The 22,400-nt window shown below is 33.6% G+C and overlaps 1 protein-coding gene across 4 annotated transcripts; it reads right to left on the bottom strand.

Moving 5' to 3' along the window:
• Positions 1-290: 290 nt before the first annotated feature.
• On the bottom strand, positions 291-20,678 carry LOC128159858 (intraflagellar transport protein 122 homolog). 4 transcript variants are annotated; one of them, XM_052823073.1, is made up of 30 exons: positions 20,536-20,678; positions 20,089-20,319; positions 18,509-18,585; positions 17,814-17,951; positions 17,324-17,399; positions 16,925-16,957; positions 16,288-16,363; positions 15,719-15,910; positions 15,142-15,280; positions 13,129-13,187; positions 11,803-11,946; positions 11,369-11,506; positions 10,655-10,819; positions 9,625-9,744; positions 8,975-9,093; positions 8,355-8,508; positions 7,999-8,160; positions 7,379-7,545; positions 6,812-6,983; positions 6,380-6,482; positions 5,980-6,120; positions 5,528-5,542; positions 4,303-4,400; positions 3,898-3,998; positions 3,304-3,469; positions 2,840-2,951; positions 2,552-2,680; positions 2,172-2,257; positions 1,474-1,638; positions 291-901 (listed from the first exon to the last, which is right to left on the bottom strand). In XM_052823073.1, exons 1-30 carry the CDS (start codon positions 20,592-20,594, stop codon positions 821-823), a joined length of 3,618 nt encoding a protein of 1,205 aa, XP_052679033.1. In that variant the 5' UTR covers positions 20,595-20,678; the 3' UTR covers positions 291-820. The 4 variants fall into 4 exon arrangements, with proteins under 4 accessions (XP_052679033.1, XP_052679034.1, XP_052679035.1 ...); XM_052823074.1 differs by lacking the exon at positions 5,528-5,542; XM_052823075.1 differs by lacking the exon at positions 16,925-16,957.
• Positions 20,679-22,400: the final 1,722 nt, after the last annotated feature.

The raw sequence follows: 22,400 nt of genomic DNA, 5'->3' as shown, positions 1-22,400 counted from the left end.
TTTTACTTCAATGCAATTTTGCGAGATCGAGTTGAAACTCACCAAATTAAAATTTTTGCCATAGATTTTTAACAATGATTTGTAAAATTTTCTAATAAAAAAAATATTAATTAATAATTAAGCATGATTTGGTGAAATAAGGACAATCACAGTATCTTAACAGAATGAAAACATTTCTCCAAATGTTCACTCAGATTATCCATATACATCAATCAATTTGAAATCCCTTTTGCAATTCTGCTGGCATGCATGTACAGCTGATAGCATAATCAAATAAGCAAGACTTAATATCTCAATATTCAAAATTTAATTTTTCATAGCTTTCCTTTCAGTGTCATTATCATCAACATTACCTTAGTTACATGAATTGTTCACCATAAAACAGTAAAAAAAAAGAAATAAGTTACAAAGCTTCTTTGTACAATGAACTACATTTACATTATATACACACAAAATTTCAAAATCTTTCTTATCAACTAATGTACATATGTGTACACTGCTTCATTGAATCAGATCTGGGTTTAAAATAAATTTACAGAAAATATATAAAAGTGTGTCTGAGGAAATTGGACGGTTTATCAGTGCTAGCCTTAAATCTGAACACAGCATTCAGATAAAAAAAACAACGAATTAATGCATCACAGTTGATGCATTGTAGATCTACGCAGTAACAGCAGAGTTCTTTCCCCTATTGTAGTAAAATTCATGATTTTATTTCACACAGAAAATGAGGGTGGGAGGGGAGGAGTTAACGACTTCTTTTTCACAACCTCTGGATACAAGTAGGTGATGTGTCAAGTCCTTAGTGAAGGGTCTCTCATCAGTCCTCTAGATTGCTCCTACAGAACGGGCAGTGTCCTTTTTGTAGATATTGTAGCTCAAAGTCATCTGTGTGAAACAGCTGGAAAAAAAATTAATTAAAAAAAAGAATTATTATCTTGTTATTGCCAAAATAGGTAAAAGATGATTTAGAACCATTTTAACAAGACCTTACTTTCTGTAGGATGTAACTATCTTTTTCAAAGCAATCAAAACAGGTTAAAAATGAGGCTTGTTTAAAGTGAAACATACACTTATTGGTAGCAAGACAAATCTTGTTGATTTCAAAGAGCCATGGTTGAGTGGCCAGCAATGAAATAGGCAAACCTATGTCACATTGCCGTTTGACACAACTACCTAAAGTCCAAACTCTTGATAAAATGGTTCAAGAAATTATATAAACACACTATATATATACTGTTGCTAATAATCGTTGTCAATATACTAAATCACAGCAATGAGGAATAATAAATTCAAAGATAATTGTTTTACTAAAAAGGATTAATGTAAGATTTCTACTGGGTACATGCAACTTATAAATTTCACATTTCATAAGGAAATCCACAAAAAATTGTGTGTTTGACAAATACTAATGACACCACAGTACTGTTACATACAGATTTGATTACATGAATACAGCCATTACATTTTTACCTTATTACATTTGGGACATTGTGTTATGGTGACATCTGGCAGTAGGGACCTGAAGAACTGATATCTGAGAGGTTTGGGCCACTTGAGTATGTAGACTTCTGACCTAGATAAAGTCTGGAGGACGGACCGTGTGACAACCACGGGGCGGAATTCTGTGTCCTCCTGCTGCAAAGCATGAAGTTATAAATACATGAACACAGGGCCAAAATAAATCCACACAAGTATCTATTACATTTATGTTTACCATCTTCTTGATAGTTGTCAGTATCTTTAATTTTAATAAACCTCTAAAAACAGATTCGTAACTCTAAGAGAAAGTTCAGGTGGGCAAGCTGTAGAGCTAAAGTGCCTTGCATACGAAAATTTGCAGTTTATGAACACAAAAACTTGAGCTTGTTTTTAACTGATTAACCTCATTAAAAAAAAAATCCTCAGACATTTTATTTTAGACGTTTTTACTTTACATCGAACTTGACCTAGATATTTTTATGATAAATCTGTATACCAAATTTCAATTTCATATGTGCAACCTCTGCAATGAAAATGAACGGAAACTGTTGTTGGACCATCGTACAGACAGATAGCAGCCAAGCAATATGCCCTCTCTTCTTCGAAGGGGGGGGGGGGGGGGGGGGGCGCATTCAAATTGGAAATAAATTCTGTGATATAGTTTCCATCCCTCACCCATGAACACTTACATCAAAAGTCATCGGTTTGGCAGAGAAGGGGTCCTCATCCTCAGGCTCCTCCTCCTCTGGTTGACCCAGCCTCAGGGTCTGAGCTTCTGGGGGGACGGTCAAGGCAAATAACAATTGATGCAATCACTATTTAACTATATTATAATAGCTTTTGTCATTGTCTGTATGTATCTACATGTGTAAAAATATCAGATTTATAAAAAAAAATTGTATAATTATCAATATTAACTAAAGCATATTTTTGGTATTCTTCTTACTTAAAATATCTTCAAACCTCTATACTTTGTTCACTTATTGTGAAACACTTGAAGCATGTGGTATGTAAAATACTTGTGTTAAGTATGTTAACTACACAAGTATTGACATTAGACAGAGGATACGTCCGATGCGGCCCTCCTTCCAGTGGCGGTCCTCCTTCTTCTCCTTGGGGATGGACAGGTCCAGGATCTGCACCGCCTCCTCGTCCGTCAGACTGCTGTCCAGGACAAACTCCACCAGCGGCAGCACCTCTGAACAACACAGATCAAACTCAAACATTATTGTGTCCATGAATAGTTAAAAATTAAGAGAACAAGAGTAATACATGGATATTACAATATGATACTTAATAATCAAGATCTGTTACATGTTACATATCACATGTTAAGAAGAAGTTCAAAGAAACTCACCGAATGAGACGAAGGAGTGGACGAATGGCTGTCGACAGTTAACACAGCAGTTTCCTCCATTGTTAAGGAGAGGGTTGGTGGTGGAACAACGATAACACATGGGAAGGAGTTCCTGAAACACAAAAAACAGTAAAAATCTAGATACCTTATTATACATGTACCGGTAAAGCTGTAGAAAAAAAAAGTTCAAAACTCAAAGTAGGGGAAAATTTTACGACTCAGCTAGTCTTCAAAATTTGATTTCATGTTTATTTTAATTGTATCGTTATACATAGTACATGTATGATACACATGAAACACCTTTACCATCCACTTACATAACTCGCAATTGCAATTACGTGCATATAGTTTTACACAGTAACTGTTACATATGCTTTGAGGAATTGGAACATTCCTAAACACGTAACCAAACCTCATTATACTAGTACCAGCCATAACAAGACAATATAGTCACTGTTACATACATCATGGTCCTGGAATGCCTTGGATCGGATCATCACACTCCCTACATCCACCGCCTCCTGGAACCGGCTGGGGATCCTGAGGGACTGTAACTTCTCGTAGGCATACCGCGCCAGCTTAAAGGCCCCCAGGTTCTTACTCTGCTTGGCGAGGGCATACAAAGTGCCTCTTTAATACTGTCAAGGATTTTATTTCCCTTTCTCCCAAATTAATAATAACCATATCTCTACTGAATTTTTTCTTATTTAGAATTAGCTTTTTAGATATAAATTAATTTCCTTTTATCATTGTGAAAGAGCTGTTACCTGTTTTTAAGCAGTTCAGTTAAGTTAAGTGGGCTTATCCTCATCTTATTCTCCTATTCTCTAGGATATTACCTTCAATTGATAACTTAATTTGAACTCAGTTTCCTCTATGTATTCTTGTTGTCAACATGAGACTGATACCAAATGTAAGCTTATCTAGGATTTTTATGGGCCTTGAACTATGAATTCATGAGTTGGCCATCAAAATTATGTACAATACACATGCATACACAATAATTGTTTGCCTCATGTTTGATACAGTGATTGACAGACAACAGAGGCCAAGGATACACTTTGGAGATTCCATGAGGAATCCCTCCCTGGATCATGTGAAGGAGATAGCGGGAGATGTTGAACAGGGCCTCCGGTAAGTGTGAGGTGAACGGCTCATCCTGAAAGAAAAATTCAAATAAAATCAAATACTCAGTTTTGTTTTTTATTAATTTTATTGACTTGCCAAATATTTTACAGCAGAATTGACAAAGCCTTATTGCAAATTTTTTGCTTAATATGAATCCTAACAGTTTTTATAAATCATCTCTAATTTTATTTGTAATAAGTGACATGGTTTGGCACGTTCATATGTATACATGTTTATCAATTTATGGTAAGCCAATTTCATTGAGTAACTTTAAGTCTTGATTATCACTCAGTTCAAACTTGGATAGGAGGAAGTATAGATTTGCTAAAACTCACTGTGTATCGCTGAATGGAATGATATGCATAATACATGTCCGACTTTCTCTGGAAATCTTGGAACTTTGCCAGCATTTCTTCTCGCTTCTCTAAATCCTCTGTTAAACATAACACAAAACATGTAAATAAGCAATACTAGTATAAATTTTAGTATACAATACTAGTGTATAAATATTAGTACATATAAATAATATTATATATCTTTGTTAGCATATAGAAACAAATTTTTTGTCCCTTACAATACATATATGGCTCCAATTTTCACATTTAAAGAATTCATTTTAAAAGAACAAGTACAAATTACATCTGTATATTAATTCAAAATATTAATTGAAAAAATTAATAATTGTACATTTCAACTATGAACAAGTGCAAGTTATCAAACAGATGTTATTTCTTAATGTTACTTTCTTCTTGAAAGTAAAACTTTGTTAAAACTTTGTTTAAAACTCTTGAATGATGATATTATGTTAATAAAAATGATAAATTATTTAACACCAAAGTCATACCCCAGTTCTCTGTTAAAATGCAAAAAAATTCCAACATGAATCAATTTCATACAATTGAAAATTAACCACACACACTAGCTCTTATTTGGATACATGTACATGTACTATCATAAGATAGCCACAAATTTAATACTGACATCATCCTGACCACTAGCGAACACCGGAATGTATGTACACATAAACCAATGTAATCCATTGCAGATGTGAAGAGCGGGGTGTCTTTTTAAGCATATTCTAAAGCATAAGGGTATTAATTAACTGGTATCACACCAGTTCTTAATTGACCAATCGTAATGAAATAGGTCAGAGTAGCTTTTTTAACTTCCTCTACCGATCCTCATTTTACTTTTGTTCATTGGCGAGCTTTCTTTCCATTTAGATATTGGATGCACTATGCATTTTTTTCAAAAGGAGTTTTGGGTATTTTTTATTTGTATTACTGGGGTGATACCTTTAAAAACTAGTCAGTTGTTATCTACGGACACATTCTGTTGATCTAATATGCTTCAAACTCATATTATATATAGACATATTCTTCTCCAATCTGGATTGTTAAACATATTACCAGTATACTGATCAGCCATCCCCTTTTAAACAAACTACATCACACCTATCTAAGGTCTTCAAATATCACTAACAAAATTATGTTTTTCTTAATTAGCGAAATCAGCACATGGGTAAAAGCTAGGTTAAATTCAGCCTGAAAAAATACAAACCCTCATCATCTTCTGCTAAAAACAGGTAATACAGGTATAAAATCAAACTAATTAAACAAAGTATATATCAAGAAATGTGAATATTTTTAGCTGAAACATAAAATATTGTAAAACCCTTAATACCAAACATTAGAATTATACTGTACTACAGAGGAATCATTGAAATTGTTGTGCCACCATTTTTGTGGATTTCATTGGTCCCTTTTTCCACTCAAGAGTTTACAACCTCAATAAACAGTGAAACACATTTTTTAATTCATTAATTTTACAAGTCAATCAATGAAACTATGCCCAATAATTTCATTTGTGAAAAATTGATAAATCTCAAAAATAGGCCTCCAACAAATTTTTATGATTCCATAGTACATATATACAACCTTTCCATTAAATAGAAAAAGCTTATTGTTTGACCTTTGATCTAAAGTTGCAACCTTTGACCTAATGCTACTGACCTCTTGCTATATCCAGACACTGCATGGACAGTTTCCAGAAGTAATAACCGGCGTCATTGAACCGACTCTCTATCACAGCATTGTGAGTCAGCTGTTCCAACACCTTCACAGCCTCCCCCTGGAGTCCAGCCTTATGGAATGCTGCAAATAAAACCAAAACGTTTTAACTGATATAAAATCTGTATAAAGTACATGTACACAATATACATTTAACAGTACTATCAAATAAATTTTTCATTGTCCATGATTTAAACAAAACAGTTCAGTAAAGAAAAGACATTTAGTGCAAGGGAGAAGGCAAATATACCTAAAAGAATTGATATGAAAAACTTTTGAATAGACTAGCCCTACAAAAGACATTTTTATTTCTTAGGAAATACGGATATAGGAATTGTCATACCTTCTTGGGCGTCATCAAACTTGTCGTTCTCGGCCAGCCACTGAGCGTAGGGGACGTACACTTCCTCCTTGTATTCTGTATGCTTCTCTGCTAATGTGAAGGCCTGAAAAACAGAAAGTAAATCAACCTCAGTAATACTCGTAGTACACATCTTTAAATACAACATTAGATATGTGGATCAACTTGGAATATAAAGAGTCTTCTGGATATGAAATCCTTTTAAATTCAAATTGAACGCCTGTTGATTCAACAAAATACATCTGTTTAAACTTTAAACATTTTGGAACCCACAAAATGTGTAAGAGAGGAACAGTAACTTTCAAAATAAAAAACTTGTTCCTTCAACCCCCTAAGAAGTTCTAATGGTTTTTTTCCAATGACAAATTTTTTTTACATAACAATAAAATAAAGTAAATGGAATTATAATCTTACGTCTTCCCAGTGCTTGGCTTCTACATGTAGGTTGATGAGAGCTCGGATGTCTCCCATCTTACTGTAAACCTCGGCAGCAAACGGGTACTGCTCCATCTTTGTCAGGTGCATGGCGGCTCGACTCAGTGCCTCGCGGTCAGCTTTGTCCAACTTACGGGCCAGGTCTATCATCCTAAAGTCAATACAATGTTCATTGTCACAGATATTCATTGTCATAGCTATTTCATATCTTTGCCTTGAAAATGTAGTCGTGATCTTTTGTCGAGTTATCTTTTATTTGCGATATTTCCCAAGGCCTTATAAAATTAGAATTACAGACTTTTGTCTCCTCTTTCACTCTGATGAAAAGTCCATGTTCAAAAAAATTCAACTTATTTTGAAAATAGTATCAAAAATTTTAACAATAAGTTACATGTAAGTAACAGAGTTAACTCTGAAAATACATTACTGTACAACTATCACAACTATACACTGTACAAACACTGCTTTTTACTGTTGTCAGTGAATACTACTATCAACAATTGTCCTACTGAAGTTACACATTGTTATTAGTATCAGAGTTCTTACATGTCTGCCCAGCCATGCTCCCCGATGATGTCAATAGCTTTACAGAACTCTCCAGCGGAGATGTACATTTCGGCGGCAGCCTTAGGCTCATTGCTGCTCTTGGCCCAGTCAGCCTGCTTGGTGATCAGCATCTTCTTGTCCAGAGGGTCACCAGATCCAATGTATTCCTAAGAGAGTAAGGTAATTGTATGTAATGACTTAAAAGTCTACAATGCATGCATTTATGACAAATAGAAAATCATATTAATAAATATCAGCATATTCTTATCATATCAAACTGTTACAGCAATATGAGTTATAAAAATTCTGTTTCAATAATAGGCATCACAATCACCAAATTCCTTATCTCGATTTTCTTTCTCAGACCTGAAGTATTACCTCAAATCTATGCATTTCATGTCTTACATGTATAAGGATATGAGTTGAGAATTGCATTAATTTTAAAAAGCTGGTGAAATGAAGCCAGATATTATGTCCATATACATGAATGTTTATTTGAAAAATAAAGGCAAATCTTAAATCTTATTTCAGTCTATTTTTTCTATCGACTTCAAATTGCTTATAAACATATAAGAAAGAATCAAGACAGAATCCCCCCGAAAACAAGACTCTACAGGTACCTTGGCCTGGTCAAACATCCTGAGATCTGTGTACATGTTCATGGCTTTCTGCTCGGTCCCTGACTTCTTGTACAGTTTGGCGGCCTCATTGAATTTGGTCTGGTAGCTGTAAATGTCTCCCAGGAACACCATGTTGTCATTTTCTCCCCGCTTCTTTCTTTCCTTTTTGAATAAAATTAAGCAAAAACTATGCATTGCAGTCACAAGTGCATTAATAGATTTCTGACATTATTCGTTACATAAGTCATTAATGTACATGTACAGGTACATGTCAGTATGGAAGATACTTCAATATATCATTGCCAAAACTTTGTTATCATTATGACCTGTAAATTATATGAATTGTATGCACTGACCTCTATGGAGTGTATAAGCTCCAGATAGCGGAGGTCTTTGATCCTGATGAATGCTTTCTTGGCCGTGTCGAAGTCTAACCCCTCCAGGGCCTCATGAGCCAGTACCTCCCAGTCCCCGTCTGTGACCCCCAGACATGCCACCTTGTAGGCATCCCTACAATAAGACAACATCAACACTGATTGGATACAAACAACAGTTCTTTCAAACACTGTAACTTTTTGCAAATCTTATATATCTCATTGTGTATCAATGATTCACTTGATAAAAAATAAAAAAGTCAATATTATGTGATAAGAGTAAATTTTAAATCAAAATTCTATAAATCTGGCAGTTCTGCACTTATGTTAACATTCAAAGCACAGAGGCAAATTATCTAAACATGCACACCTACCCCACATGTGCTGCACCTATACACATACAGTTACCACATCTGTACTGTACCATTACACACTTACCACACCTGTGCTGTACCTTTACCCACCTATTACACGCATGCAATACTTTTACACACTTACCACACCTGTGATGTATCTCTATAGGTTTACACTCCATTGTACACATAACTCACCTGTGATGTACCTCTATGGGCCTAACACACCTGTGCAGTACCTGAGCTTACCTGAAGAGTTTCTTTTCCAGGTACTGGTACATGGAGGCCGACTGAGGGACGTCCACAGAGGACATGGAGTAGATGTGGAGACAGAAAATTTTGGACCCACTGAATCCCACGACAAAGCCCTGTCACAAAAATCATGGGTTATAATCCATCAAACGAAGTTTGGGATAGTAATATAATTCAAGCAATAGGTTATAAGAAACTCTCTACTTTACAAATATTTTTTTCACATTATTTGAGAACAAGTAATGATAATTTTTAAACATGAGCAACAACAAATGCTCAAGTTTATTAAATTGCCTTATAATCAAATCAAGACTTTGAATAACAAAAAAGTTTAATTCAATGTAACCTTGGAAATCAAACTGGGCTTTCTTACCGACTATGAAATGGAATGTCAAAATGAAAATCATGAATAAAAATAGATGATTTGAAACAAAACCATATAATAGTTCACTATAAATTCTAGACATCAAAAAGATGGTAATCACCTAATCACTAAACAAAAATTCCTTTACTAATATTGCCTCTAGAAATAAAGTTATTTCCATTTATGTGATTCTAAACACTTTAAAATGGAAAAAAAAGAATACAATCATATGAATCTTTTCAAACTGATTTCACCAGTAATTAATTTTAGAGACTAATCTCACCTGTAATTTCTGCTGATGGACAGGGAAGTTGCTGGCCTTGATGTTTAGTAGACCGTTACCAGAGAAACAGAGCATGTCCTCATAGTGTGTGTTCCAGGCCACACTATTAGCATTGGGCTCCTAACAATTAAATCAAATAAAAAAGAACCTGTGAATACACTGCACTACATTATCCTGTTATACAACTGGGTTATTTAATTTCCTTTAACCAAAAATTAACTTCACATTGTCAAATCAAAATGTTTATTTCTCTCAAAAACATAAATCTGAACAATGCAAGGAAAATTGGCTCTATGATACCCTGCAGCATTAAATTGCATTACGCCTATCTACACATCCTAGATACAATTAAAGCATGTTATATAATATATCCATGTACATAGCTCATTTAGGTGTTTGAAAATTATTATTTTCATTACCTCTCTCTCATAATAAAAGTTTTTCTTTTATAGAAATGCGTTATATCTGTGTGAGTTTTTTGAAGATTTTTTCTTCTAGAAATGTGTTATATCTTAAAGCTAGGTCAAAAAAAATTATTTTTTATAGTTTTGTAATATCTATAAGCTACATTGTTATACTTTCATGTTAAATACTGAAATCTGATTGGTTAAGACGCAGTTCATAATCCGTTCTATTACCCTCATCGTTAGCAACGCACTTAGCAACGGGTAACATTAAAAAATGTTACATGCGCGAAAATTATGCGCGTATGGTTCGCTGTAGAATTCACGTTATTCCTATATAAAAGCAGTAAATTTTTTTTTAAAAACTAAGACTTCGGTAAAACAAAATAAATAGTGCCTGTTTAGGAGGATAACAGTTGAAATTGACACCCCTCGAAAACCATTGTCAACCTCCGCTTCTTGTCGGTTGACAATGGTTTTCTCGGGGTGTCAACTTCAACTGTTACCCTCCCAAATAGGCACTATTTATATAATGTAGTTCAGAGGAATACTTTTTAATAAATGTGTTATATTTGCAAGGTAGGTCCAAAGTAACAACACCTACACCTGTGCAGGTATTTACACACCTGGAATAACAGGTCCTTAGTGTTGATGTCGTACACCAGACAGGTGTTGTGTTCATCCACCACGGCCAGCTTGGTCCGCGAGGCGCTGACATCCAGACATCTCACTGACGTACTCTGCTTCAGCAGCATGATGGGAAACGCGTTGTCCACGAATATCTTCATAATCTACAGAACAATGTACATGAGAAATGTACAGATCCTTATCAATTTTTAAAACTCATACTCGAGTAAAATTAAGGAACTAAAGAGAAATTTTTAGACAGATTTAAAAGTACATAGTACTTAAAAGAACAAATTAAAGAAACAAAATGTGTTATGCACTGAATTTTTATCAGTATAATATCTCAATTATAATTTTAAGTTGATCTGAATTGATGCTTACCAGTGAATAAGTATTATTTTTAAACATGTACATATATAAAGACACATAGGTAGAGACACCTGTCTACATGTAATAAGTTTCTCATTAATTTTCTAAAATGATAAGAATGATACATATGTGCAGTCACAGAATTTTACCATACAACCAAGGTATTAGATGTTCGATATAAAAAAAACAAAAACAAACAGAGAGCAAGGTTGACCCAAAGGAAAAGGTGGTGCAAGGATGACCTTGTAGGAGGTGAAGGTCAAAGGTCATGCACCCACCTGACCATCCTTTAGGCCAACCAGGATTGCCTCACTGCCCTGGGGGTGGTTGGGCGTGACACGTACCTGCCCATTCTTTAGGCCCACTAGAAGCCCCTCCCTCCCCGAGGGGCCACCTATGACCTTTATGTACCGAATGAGAGACTCCATCACCCATTCCTTCTCTTTGATCCCTTGGAAGGAGTAGCACTGCAGTCGTTTATCCTGTTGAAATTTGAAGCATATAAATTTATGTTATATGTACAAACTACTATGTACAAGAAATTCAATCGCAAAAGGAGGTAAATACAGTATTCAGCATGTTGGATTAATGATTAATGTCTAGCTGTATTTGTGTAGAGTGAACAGCAAAGAAATTTTACAATGTAAAGTGTCATTAAATTTCCAAGTAAAACCCATAATGCATCATTACATGCGATCAATCTGTCTGATGAAAATTGTTTCTAGAGAGGAGGCATTAATACACTTTAAGATGATGTATCATGAAAGTTGAAATTTACATGACAGAGAATGATGTTCATGGAGCAGACCACCAGCAGATTACAGTCAAACTTCTTGTTTATCTTCTCCTTGACTTTGTAGTGCATGTCGGCAGCATCGTCAGAGTAGAGCTCGTAAATCACTATCTTATCAGGCAGCTGGACCTACACAAAGGAAAAGTGAAAGTACAGTTCAATGCTGTTGGAATAGAATGACGATTCTAAACAAGATGAAAACAAACCTGAGTATCAAGTTCCTTTGAATACAATGCTGAGATGAAATATTTACAAAAGGTTAAAGAAAAAAAAAGAAGTCTTTTCATTCAAGGGTTTGCATGATCTTATACAGTCATGTACTAGTGCTGAAACGAATGTTCGAATATTCGCGAATGAATAGTAAATTTCTAATATTCGAATGTATATTTAGCATTCGAATATTCGATCACATGTTAAACACCCATATCAAGCACTGTAAACTATGCAGCATCGTGTTATTTCATTTTACTTTGAACGAAAGTAAATATAAAGCCATCTATGACTGCCATGCTTCGTAGAGTCTATTACTTAACCCAGTAATAGACTCTTCCGCCATGCTTGTTTACCTTGAAAGTAAAAGCAGAGTTTACATCGAACGTAGACAGACATTCTAGATTTTTCAATTCATGTCAGACGCTGAAAAAAAAATTGCTTAACTGTTTAAATGAGTGTGAGCAACGGAGAGTTAATATCGAAAGGTACATCGAAAGTTTTTTTTAAAAGATACCTTGATATAATTTGTTGTTTTTTTTAAATAAACAGAACATTTCCGGAGTTATGAGCGTTATCAGTTTTCTGTTTAATACTATATCAAACATGGCGGAAATATTTGGACTGACTTACGAAGTTACGTATCGGTCTCATACAGGAGTCAGGACTGCGGTATATTATTAAAGAAGTAATAAATCTTTTGATTGTAGTTGATGGAAATTTTTTAAAAATCAGTATATTATTATTTGCTTAAAAATTAAATGCACACCCAATTCAATGGATACTCATGCATTAAGTGTCAACTTCGAACTGACATGTTTAAGCAGTCTACACATACACCCACTTCGTAATACAAACTATTATATATGCTTAATACATTGTCTATGACGTCTACGAATATTCGAATACGAATCGAATAGTACTCACGAATATTCGAATACTGATTTATGGTATTCGTTTCAGCACTATCATGTACAGTCCCTGAAATGTTCTACTTTCCCATTTTTCCGTGCATTCACCGCTCATCGTTTAAGTGAGAAAGTAGAACGTTTCAGGGACTGTTGTATCACTGAGGTTTAATAAATTAAAAGGTAAACTTACAGCCAGTCTGTGCCTATATATGGCAATCTTCTTCACCAAATCTCTGCATTTAATCCTCACTGGAAAAAAAATCAACATCCATTTTAACCATAGCGTACATGTATGTGGTGCATGGAATTTTAATACCAGATAAAAGATTAGATCTAGATTACATAATTATCTCATTTAAAAGGACAGTATAAAAGCAATGTTGCGGGCATGATTTAAGATGGTGAGGATTATGATAAAGATGGTGCCTAATTATTAAATTTTAAAATGACAATTTCTTTACAAAGTATGAACACATACAAATATACAACACTGAAACAAACCAACAGCTAACAAAGAACTGTGAATAACACGTACTCTGTACAACCAAGCAAGATTGAAGAAAACAAAACAATTTTCCATGCAACTATAATTAATCTTTTGTAAATCCAACAACCAACTTGGAACTTCATAATAATTAATAGAAAGTTAACATGATTATCTCCACCTATCAACTGACTGTTACAACAAAACACTGGCGAGCGACACACCCCCAGTTCAGTCCGAATTCCCTCCAGTGTTTTGGGTTTGACATTCATTTCTTTTTCCTCCCATGAGTCCTGAACAAAAGCACAGTTGTGCAGGACTTGGTAGCCCTCCTTAATCAACATTTCCTGTCTCATGCACTTCACTGAAGGGTATAAAATTGATCTAACCATGTATTACTATATTCACATGACATGTTCATCATGCATGCATCCGGTTAAAACGAATCTCAATCGCAGCAAATCTCTTTTGTATTAATAGATCCAGTTCAACTAAAGAATACATATAAAAACTACATATATAAACTCCAGATACACCCAGTTCACAACAAATTTTAAGGAACTACATGTACATCAAAAGGCAGAAGTAAAATAAATGTACACATGCGTTCAAAAGCTACGAAATAATGGATAATACTACAACTGTAACAAATTATCTGCACCTAAATTTACAAAACAGTTACACATCTGCATTATAATGAAAACCAACTTTCATTTGATAAAATTGTTGCTGCAATGAAGCATGTGACATTGTAGGTTATCTGTCACAAATATGATAATTTTACTGTAACAAATATGATAATTTTAGGACAGAATATGACAAGAAATAACTACATCGATATTCACTTCACAAAATATTTTACATCCAAATAAAAGTTTAAATTGGTTAACAGTATAATTACAAGTGCAAAAAATATTCAAAGGGGAAAGATATTCATTTATGCAGACACAAAAGAGATTTTGAGAAAATGAAAGCTTAAAGTTATTTCACATAGGAAATCAATATTTATCAGAGACATTGGTTTAATTAGTAATTATATCAAGAGTGCATCCAATTGACCAATGAAAGGAAAAGATCTGACTGAGAACCATAGCCAGATGTGAGATTGCTCACCATAGCGAATGTCTCGATTGATCGAGTATGTGCAAGCATTGTCAACTACTCCAAAAACAAATGAAAACACAATGTGATCTCTGATCAGTATTAAATGTTAATTTTCATAGAATTTACATGTCCAGCATCTTTGATCTAGTTGTGACTGTAAACTTGACCCAACACAAGATAAGAATTAACTAATTTTATAACCTTTGAAATAAAAGAAATTAAAACAGAGTTCATTTACAATTACAATTATTTTTGTGTTTGGACAAGTCTATATTTTCACTCAAATGAAATTGTCTGTCATATGCTAATCATTTTAAAAATCCACCAAAATTTGAAAAAAAAAGAAAAAAAAAAGCTGAACAATTATCAATTCAAATGTATCATATAATATTGAGCTTACACACACAGCAAATAATGCACCCAGGAACTAAAAATCTAGCTATATATTGGTCTACACATGAGGGCACACACTAAAGTGAACAAAAATACCTCATCAGCAGAGCAGGGGACCTGCAAGCACTCACAAAAATTTTGGCATAGGGACAGGGAATTCTGATGAATACCTGCAAGTGCCTGCTTCTCTGAAATGGTCTCTTGTATGACAAGATGTTTTACCTTTCTGGTCCGTGATCAGATGCTGGATAATGACGTCGGTCATGTTGTCTCTGTAGGCGTACCTGTCCTTGTACAGACCGTGGACAGTACTGAAGATCAGCTGATAGTACGCGATCGTCCCGTCCTGACACCCCACCGCCTGTACAATTAAACGTTAAGTTATACATGTATGGATTTATTTGTATAAGTCTTAAAGTTCATATCTAAACAACGTACAATTACACATGAAGTTATTGTTATTTGTTTATGTATAAAAGTTCATATCAAAGGTTTATTCATAAATGAAGACTTAAAGTGAAGGAGAAAATATAATCTTTAATAATTATTAAAGTTTGGTTTCACACACAATATTAAAGATTCATATTTTCATGATGATGTATTAAAATTAATATCTATAGCTGGAGAACTTTAAAATAATATGGTAACATGTTACATATTTTTTTTTTCATATCATATAAAGGACAATTCTTCCCTAAAAGAATCAATTTTGTATTAAAAATTATTTTCCTTTCACGCTCTCACAACATAATGAACAAAATAGACAAAACAGTAACCATTCCCCCTTTTATGAACTGACCACGTAGTTGGAGTCGGGTCGGACGGCAGCGGACCATGTCCAGGAGGTCTGGTCCCCGATGACCCCCAGTTTGACTCCCTCCTTGGTGTGTAGACAGCACTGCTTGTTGGACCCGCCCACCACTACATACTCCCCCTTGGAGAACCAGCCAACGTAGTTCGGGTCATAGCCCAGGGACCTGTCTTTTCCAATCTGCAAAAAAAATAAAAATCAAAATTTCAATTTAAAATTTCTTTTGATTTAAAAAAAATATATATTATTTCTTTGCCTGCTTTTAGAAAATTTAAAATTTTTCATTAAGATCAAATATATGAAATATAATGTTCATTCTTTGTTTTAAAAAATTAGATCATTAAATGGTTTTTTGGGGGTTTTTTTGCTATCAGTATTGTTGGAAAATTGTATAAACTTTATCTCAATGTATGATAACATATGACATACAAATACAGCCAACATATTATTTACTTAAATACAACGCATATGTACAACTGCTGTACAAATACTTCTCACACTTTCTAATTATAATGTACAATTTGAAAAAAATGTATACTACATATATCTACATTTACCTGTTTCCCTGACAGCTGATAAAATGACAACCTTTGACCCCAATCAGCTACTGCTAAAACATCATATGACTCTTCTCTAAAGATTTTAAAAAAGAAAAAATTCCCACAAATTAAGTTATTTCAGTACAGACAAGTATTTGTTGATTTGTTGGCATAAAGTTATCTTAAATTTTTTTATAAGAAATATACTTGAGGATTTATTTAAAAATGAACATTTCCTATCAGATCTCTACCTGTAGCTTTTGCGATGGTAAAAATAATCAAAATTGATTTCGTCAAATTGTAAAAATTCAATATATCAATAAATGTTTAAAAGTGCTACAGAAATACCAAATCCTTAACAAATTATATGTGGTAAACAAATAATACATACAATTTGATCTGAATCATTTCATTTTATCTCAATTTAACAATAAATTGTTGCCTTTTTTTTAAAATGGTTACATTGACTAACAAACACACAACTTTGATGCAAAACCCACAAAAATAAAATGACCTGTGTGAAAAATCGGTACAATGCATGATCAGCGTGAGTGTGCTTAAATATTTCCATTTACCGAACAAAAATCTTACTGCCATCTACATTTTTAAAGTATACAAGTTCCTGCTTCCATGAATAATATTCAAATAAACTTACATCTTTATCTTTACCAAACCTTTGTTATCAATTCTAAAATAATTTAATATATCAGATATTATCTTTCACAAGGATACATACACGCATTAATGAATGTACCGAAAATACCAAGTTTATGTGTGTTACATATTAAATGAAATTTAAAGCATGATAATAATATTATATATATAATTATATACATGTAGCATCATGATGCAGTCAAAAAAATAAATTTCAAGCAAAACTGCTTCTAAAATTTCTCTATGCATTTTAGCAGTAACTGTAAAACCTATGTACGTGATTTGTCTCGAAACTAAAAACAAATATTTCAGTATATTTTCCAGGAAGTTCAGAGGAAACACAATACAAATGTTTCCAGTGAATGAATATATTATACATGTAAAACTATATATATCTCACCTGGACGGGTTCCACTGCAGGGACCAGACAGGCGAGGTGGCAGCGTTAGGTCGCTCTATTTTCACTTTCTCTTCTCCTCCCTGTTCAAAATTATAATTTACATGTATAAATAATAAATATGACAAGTCAACCCTTAATTATTTGCAGACACATTCTTATGAAGGCAAAGAGCATATAATTTAAAAGCACATAATTCTAAGGAAAGAGCTAAAGAATGTGTCAACTTATAATTCAATTTGGTCATTGCATAGAAGAGATCTTTGCTAGCCTCTTCTCTTCCCAGGGTAAAATGGGAGGAGAAGTGAATCGAGCATTACGCTTGACTAGCAAAGACACCAAAGTAACAGTCAATTTGATATTCATAGAAATAAACATTCTTTATAAGAAATATTGAAACAGTCAGTTCACTCATTAGAAGCAAAATTTACCACCAGAAAACATACACCAGACTCTGAAAAATAAACATGTTTCTGTAAGCGAACCGAACTACTTGCCTTATTCCTGATGCTGACCAGCCCGTTATACAACCCCAGGGCCAGGTACTGTCCGTCATTGGTCCAGCTACAACAGGTGATTCTGCTGTTGACCTTGTGTTTGGACACATTTTTCTGCTCCGGAGACCAGAGTCCTATAACATATAAGCCATATATTGTCACTTCCCTATATACTTTTAAACAAGTTTACCCTGTTACAAGTATACAAGATCAGGGCTTCAATTCTTCCTTCAAATTTTTGAAAAATTAAGCTCCTGTATTAATTTCACTACATATACGTACACTCTTAAAACAATTATTTCAAATGATGAAACCGTATAATAGCTGTTTATATATTATATTTAAAAATTGATACACAAAGCTGATCGATCAATAATAACCTATACCGGTACTTGATGCATTAAATAAAGAACAAAAAACATACTAAACATTTGGAAAAATCAACAATGAACAATGAAACAAATGAACAGAAAAGAAATCAAGTGTCAATTAATATGTACACGTCTCCAGTACCTGGTGCGTTACTTTCTTTAGTTTCATAATCTAAAATGGCTTTTTAAACAAGACATAAACAATTATTAACAAGAGTGTTTAATTTAACTTAATGCTACATGTAAGTGATATTTTTTACACTTTTAAAATGTTTGATATGTGTAATAGGTGAATATTGCAGTGCAATGAAAATAATTACCAAAGTCACTGACTGCACAGCTTGCCAGCTGATGGGTCACTGGGTTATAGGCTAGGCACTGGATAGCATCATTGTGTCTGAAAGAAATTATAATCATCTCAATAAGTGATGTTCCAATCATCGATTATAATTGAAAATCGATCGATTGTTATCGCATTCTAAGCGCTCGATCATAAAAGGTTTCATTACGTTTAATCGATTAAGGTTTTTTTCCCTTTCAACGAGCACATATCATAAACAGAATATTCTAGACGCGAACTATCTAAACCCTAAAAAGATGTGCGGTCTGAAAATGGCTGACATGTCAGACCAGCTCGATATTCTTACTCGGGAAATATAGCACTTTTGGTTTAAAGAAAATTAATGTTGGACTGCCTACAAAGGAAAATCTTTTGAATATAGTTTTTTTATCGCTAGAAATACTAAGTAAATCAAATTACGAAAGCCTAGTAATGAGTCTGTTCATTGTAACTTGTTTATTTACATTTATTTAGCACTACACTATAAAATATAAAAATTTCCGATTATAATCGATAATTAGTTAGTTGCAGGATTATGAAAATCTAACCGATTCCCATCACTAATCTCAATGAAATTCAGTCAGTGTTACACATGCTAAGCACCTCTTTCAAAATGTTTTATTGTTAACACATAATACTTGACATTAACAAATCAAGTTAATTAATAGCTAGTGCTGAAACGAATATCATAAATCAGTATTCGAATATTCGTGAGTGCTATTCGATTCGTATTCGAATATTCGTAGACGTCATAGACAATGTATTAAGCATATATGATAGTTTGTATTACTAAGTGGGTGTATGTGTAGACTGCTTAAACATGTCAGTTCGAAATTGACACTTAATGCATGAGTATCCATTGAATAGGGTGCGCATTTACTTTTTAAGCAAATAATAATATACTGATTTTTAAAAAATTTCCATCAACTACAATCAAAAGATTTATTACTTCTTTAATAATATACTGCAGTCCTGACTCCTGGATGAGACCGATACTTAACTTCCTAAGTCAGTCCAAATATTTCCGCCATGTTTGATATAGTATTAAACAGAAAACTGATAACCCTCTTAACTCCGGAAATGTTCTGTTTATTTAAAAAAAAAAAATTATATCGAGGTATCTTTTAAAAAAGCTTTCGATGTACCTTTCGATATTAACTCTCCGTAGCTCACACTCGTTCAAACAGTTAAGCAATTTTTTTCTTCAGCGTCTGACATGAATTGAAAAAACCAGAATGTTTGTCTCCGTTCGATGTAAACCCTGCTTTTACTTTCAAGGTAAACACGCATGGCGGAAGAGTCTATTACTGGGTTAAGTAATAGACTCTACCAAGCATGGCAGTCATAGATAGCTTTATATTTACTTTCGTTCCGAGTAAAATGAAATAACACGATGCTGCATAGTTTACAGTGCTTGATATGGGTGTTTACCATGTGATCGAATATTCGAATGCTAAATATACATTCAAATATTAGAAATTTACTATTCATTCGCGAATATTCGAACATTCGTTTCAGCACTATTAATAGCCAATTTTTTGGTACATGTATGGAACTTACGTGTATTTCAAAATCCCTTCCAATTTGCTTGTCCATATGATGACACTTTTGTCTGCGGAGCCAGAAGCAAATCTCTTGCCATCCTTGGCATAACATACACAGTAAACTGTGTCCTTGTGGCCTTTCAGAGGTTGAATCAGGGATCCGTCGTTTGTGTCATACACTAACACCCGGTTTCCTGCTGCTACTATTAGCTGACTGCCATCAGGTCTAAAGCACAGACCCCAAATGCTACCAAAAATAATGTACATCATTAATAAAATTGACAAATCGACATTTTCAGTAATTTCTCTCGTATTTCATTACAGTTTGATACGAGAAACGCGGTAATGAGATAAATTGTTTGGAGAAAATTCGAACAAGCTGAGAGGTTTCTAAGGTAAACAATCTTCAAAATCTTTTACAGATCAAATAAAAATAAATTTCTGTTATATAATGCGTTTTTACCATTGGTCGATTTTATCTCTGTCATGTACTTTGTCCACCCAGATCGGTACAGCACGCATCGCTCACAAATATCGCATAAAAAACTGCCTTGCAATAGAATCTCACTGCAAGAGTACCTCTTTGGAATTCACTACACTGCGCATGTCAATTGAAACAGGAAATTTGGGACTTGTAAAAGTCAGACTACAACAACGTTCACTTAAATATTCCGGATTGTTCAATTTTAATATGTTTTACGGTGCTGTCGATTTGGCGAGCGCAGCATGATTACACATATTTTGCATTATTGTCAACCGTGTGACATTTTGAAAATTATGAACTTACTGCAGAGGCGGATCCAGCAATTTGGAAAATCAATAGTTGCAAAATTCATTATTTGTCAACAAGCTAGGCCTTTTGAACGTTTTCCGTGCGTAAAGAAAGTGAGCGCATTAGATTGTAAGTTTGCAGGAATCCTCGACACGAATCAATTGGGATTTAAATGTCTATAACCTCGAAAGGCTATGTACAGGTTTTAACAAAAATATATTATTTTGAGAGTCGAAATACACGGCTATTCCGGTTATTAAAAAACTTACAAAGCTTTCAAAAAATGGCAATGAGAGGTAAACCGATAACTAGTTGGAAATGTTAATGCAAACATATTTCAATGAAGTTATATTGTGTATATCCTAAAAAAAAAAACTAGTAATAGGAAAAGTATTTTTTTTATAGTGTTCATACAGCAGATCTAGAAATCAATAACAACAAATTAAAATATACCGATATATTATAATTCAACATCATGTTATAATAACAAACAAAAACAAAAAAGTTTAATTTTTTTTAAAAAGACCACCAGTTGGATTTGAACCCAAAACACTGAATGTATATATTCACTAATCCAGGACGAAACCACTGAGCCATGCGAGACTTGAAAATATATGCTCTATAAAGTACTGTTTGAAACAACACTGTCATATCAATAGACTTAGTTTTTTATCCTTCAAAAATAATTTGAAAAAGTACATAATTAGTCATCTCTGGGTCATCTCTCCATCTTTTTTTAAAAAGCGACATTTTTAATGTTGAAATATGTTATCTTTACACGTTTCAAATTTGTGGAGAGAAGACCCAGAGACAACAAAATCATTTAAAAACAGTTGTAAATAAGTAAGATTTTGCATGAATTGCATCGTGTTGCTATATTTAGACCCATATTATAATAAAACCTTTTGCATTTCAAATATTTTTCCACTCATTCCACATCCAACAGAAACCAAATAACGGTTATAATTCGAAAAATATTCAAAATTAATTGATGAATTTTTCACTCTCCTTGTGCGCCCAGATTCCTGCCGAATCTACATCTTAAGCGCCCACATTCTTTAATAAATATTTATCTTGTCAATGTCTTTTCCATATCTATTTTAATATCAGAGTACACTGCATTATTGAGCGTTTTGGTTTTGGTAAGGAAGTTTTGCATAATTTCTGGCCTTAAAAAAACCCCAAGTTTCCAGCAATGAGAACGTGCGTCTATGCTTAACAGAAAGAAACAATATGAAACAAAAAAATAATTAAGACTAATTACGACAACATATTATGAATTTTTTGGTATTTTTGTTTATGTCTTTGATGTTTAAATTCTGACTTATCAATCGATTTTGATTTCTATCAATTGCTTTCTTCAATAAAGGTCTAAATGATAGGATATGACAAAAATGCGGATAGTTTATCTGCTGAATATATAGATGAAACATGTGTAATGCAATTGTACAAGCAATATAGTAGTCCCAGGGAAGTTGATGTGACCTCGATCTGTCCCCATAAAGGGCGCGCCACATCATCCGGCACTAGTACAGATGCGATCATATTCAGGAAAG

Source organism: Crassostrea angulata, chromosome 8 (genome assembly GCF_025612915.1).
Source record: "Crassostrea angulata isolate pt1a10 chromosome 8, ASM2561291v2, whole genome shotgun sequence".
NCBI classification, from domain to species: domain Eukaryota; kingdom Metazoa; phylum Mollusca; class Bivalvia; order Ostreida; family Ostreidae; genus Magallana; species Magallana angulata.
Note: the sequence above shows the minus strand (reverse complement) of the source record. Positions and strands in the feature narration are given on the sequence as shown.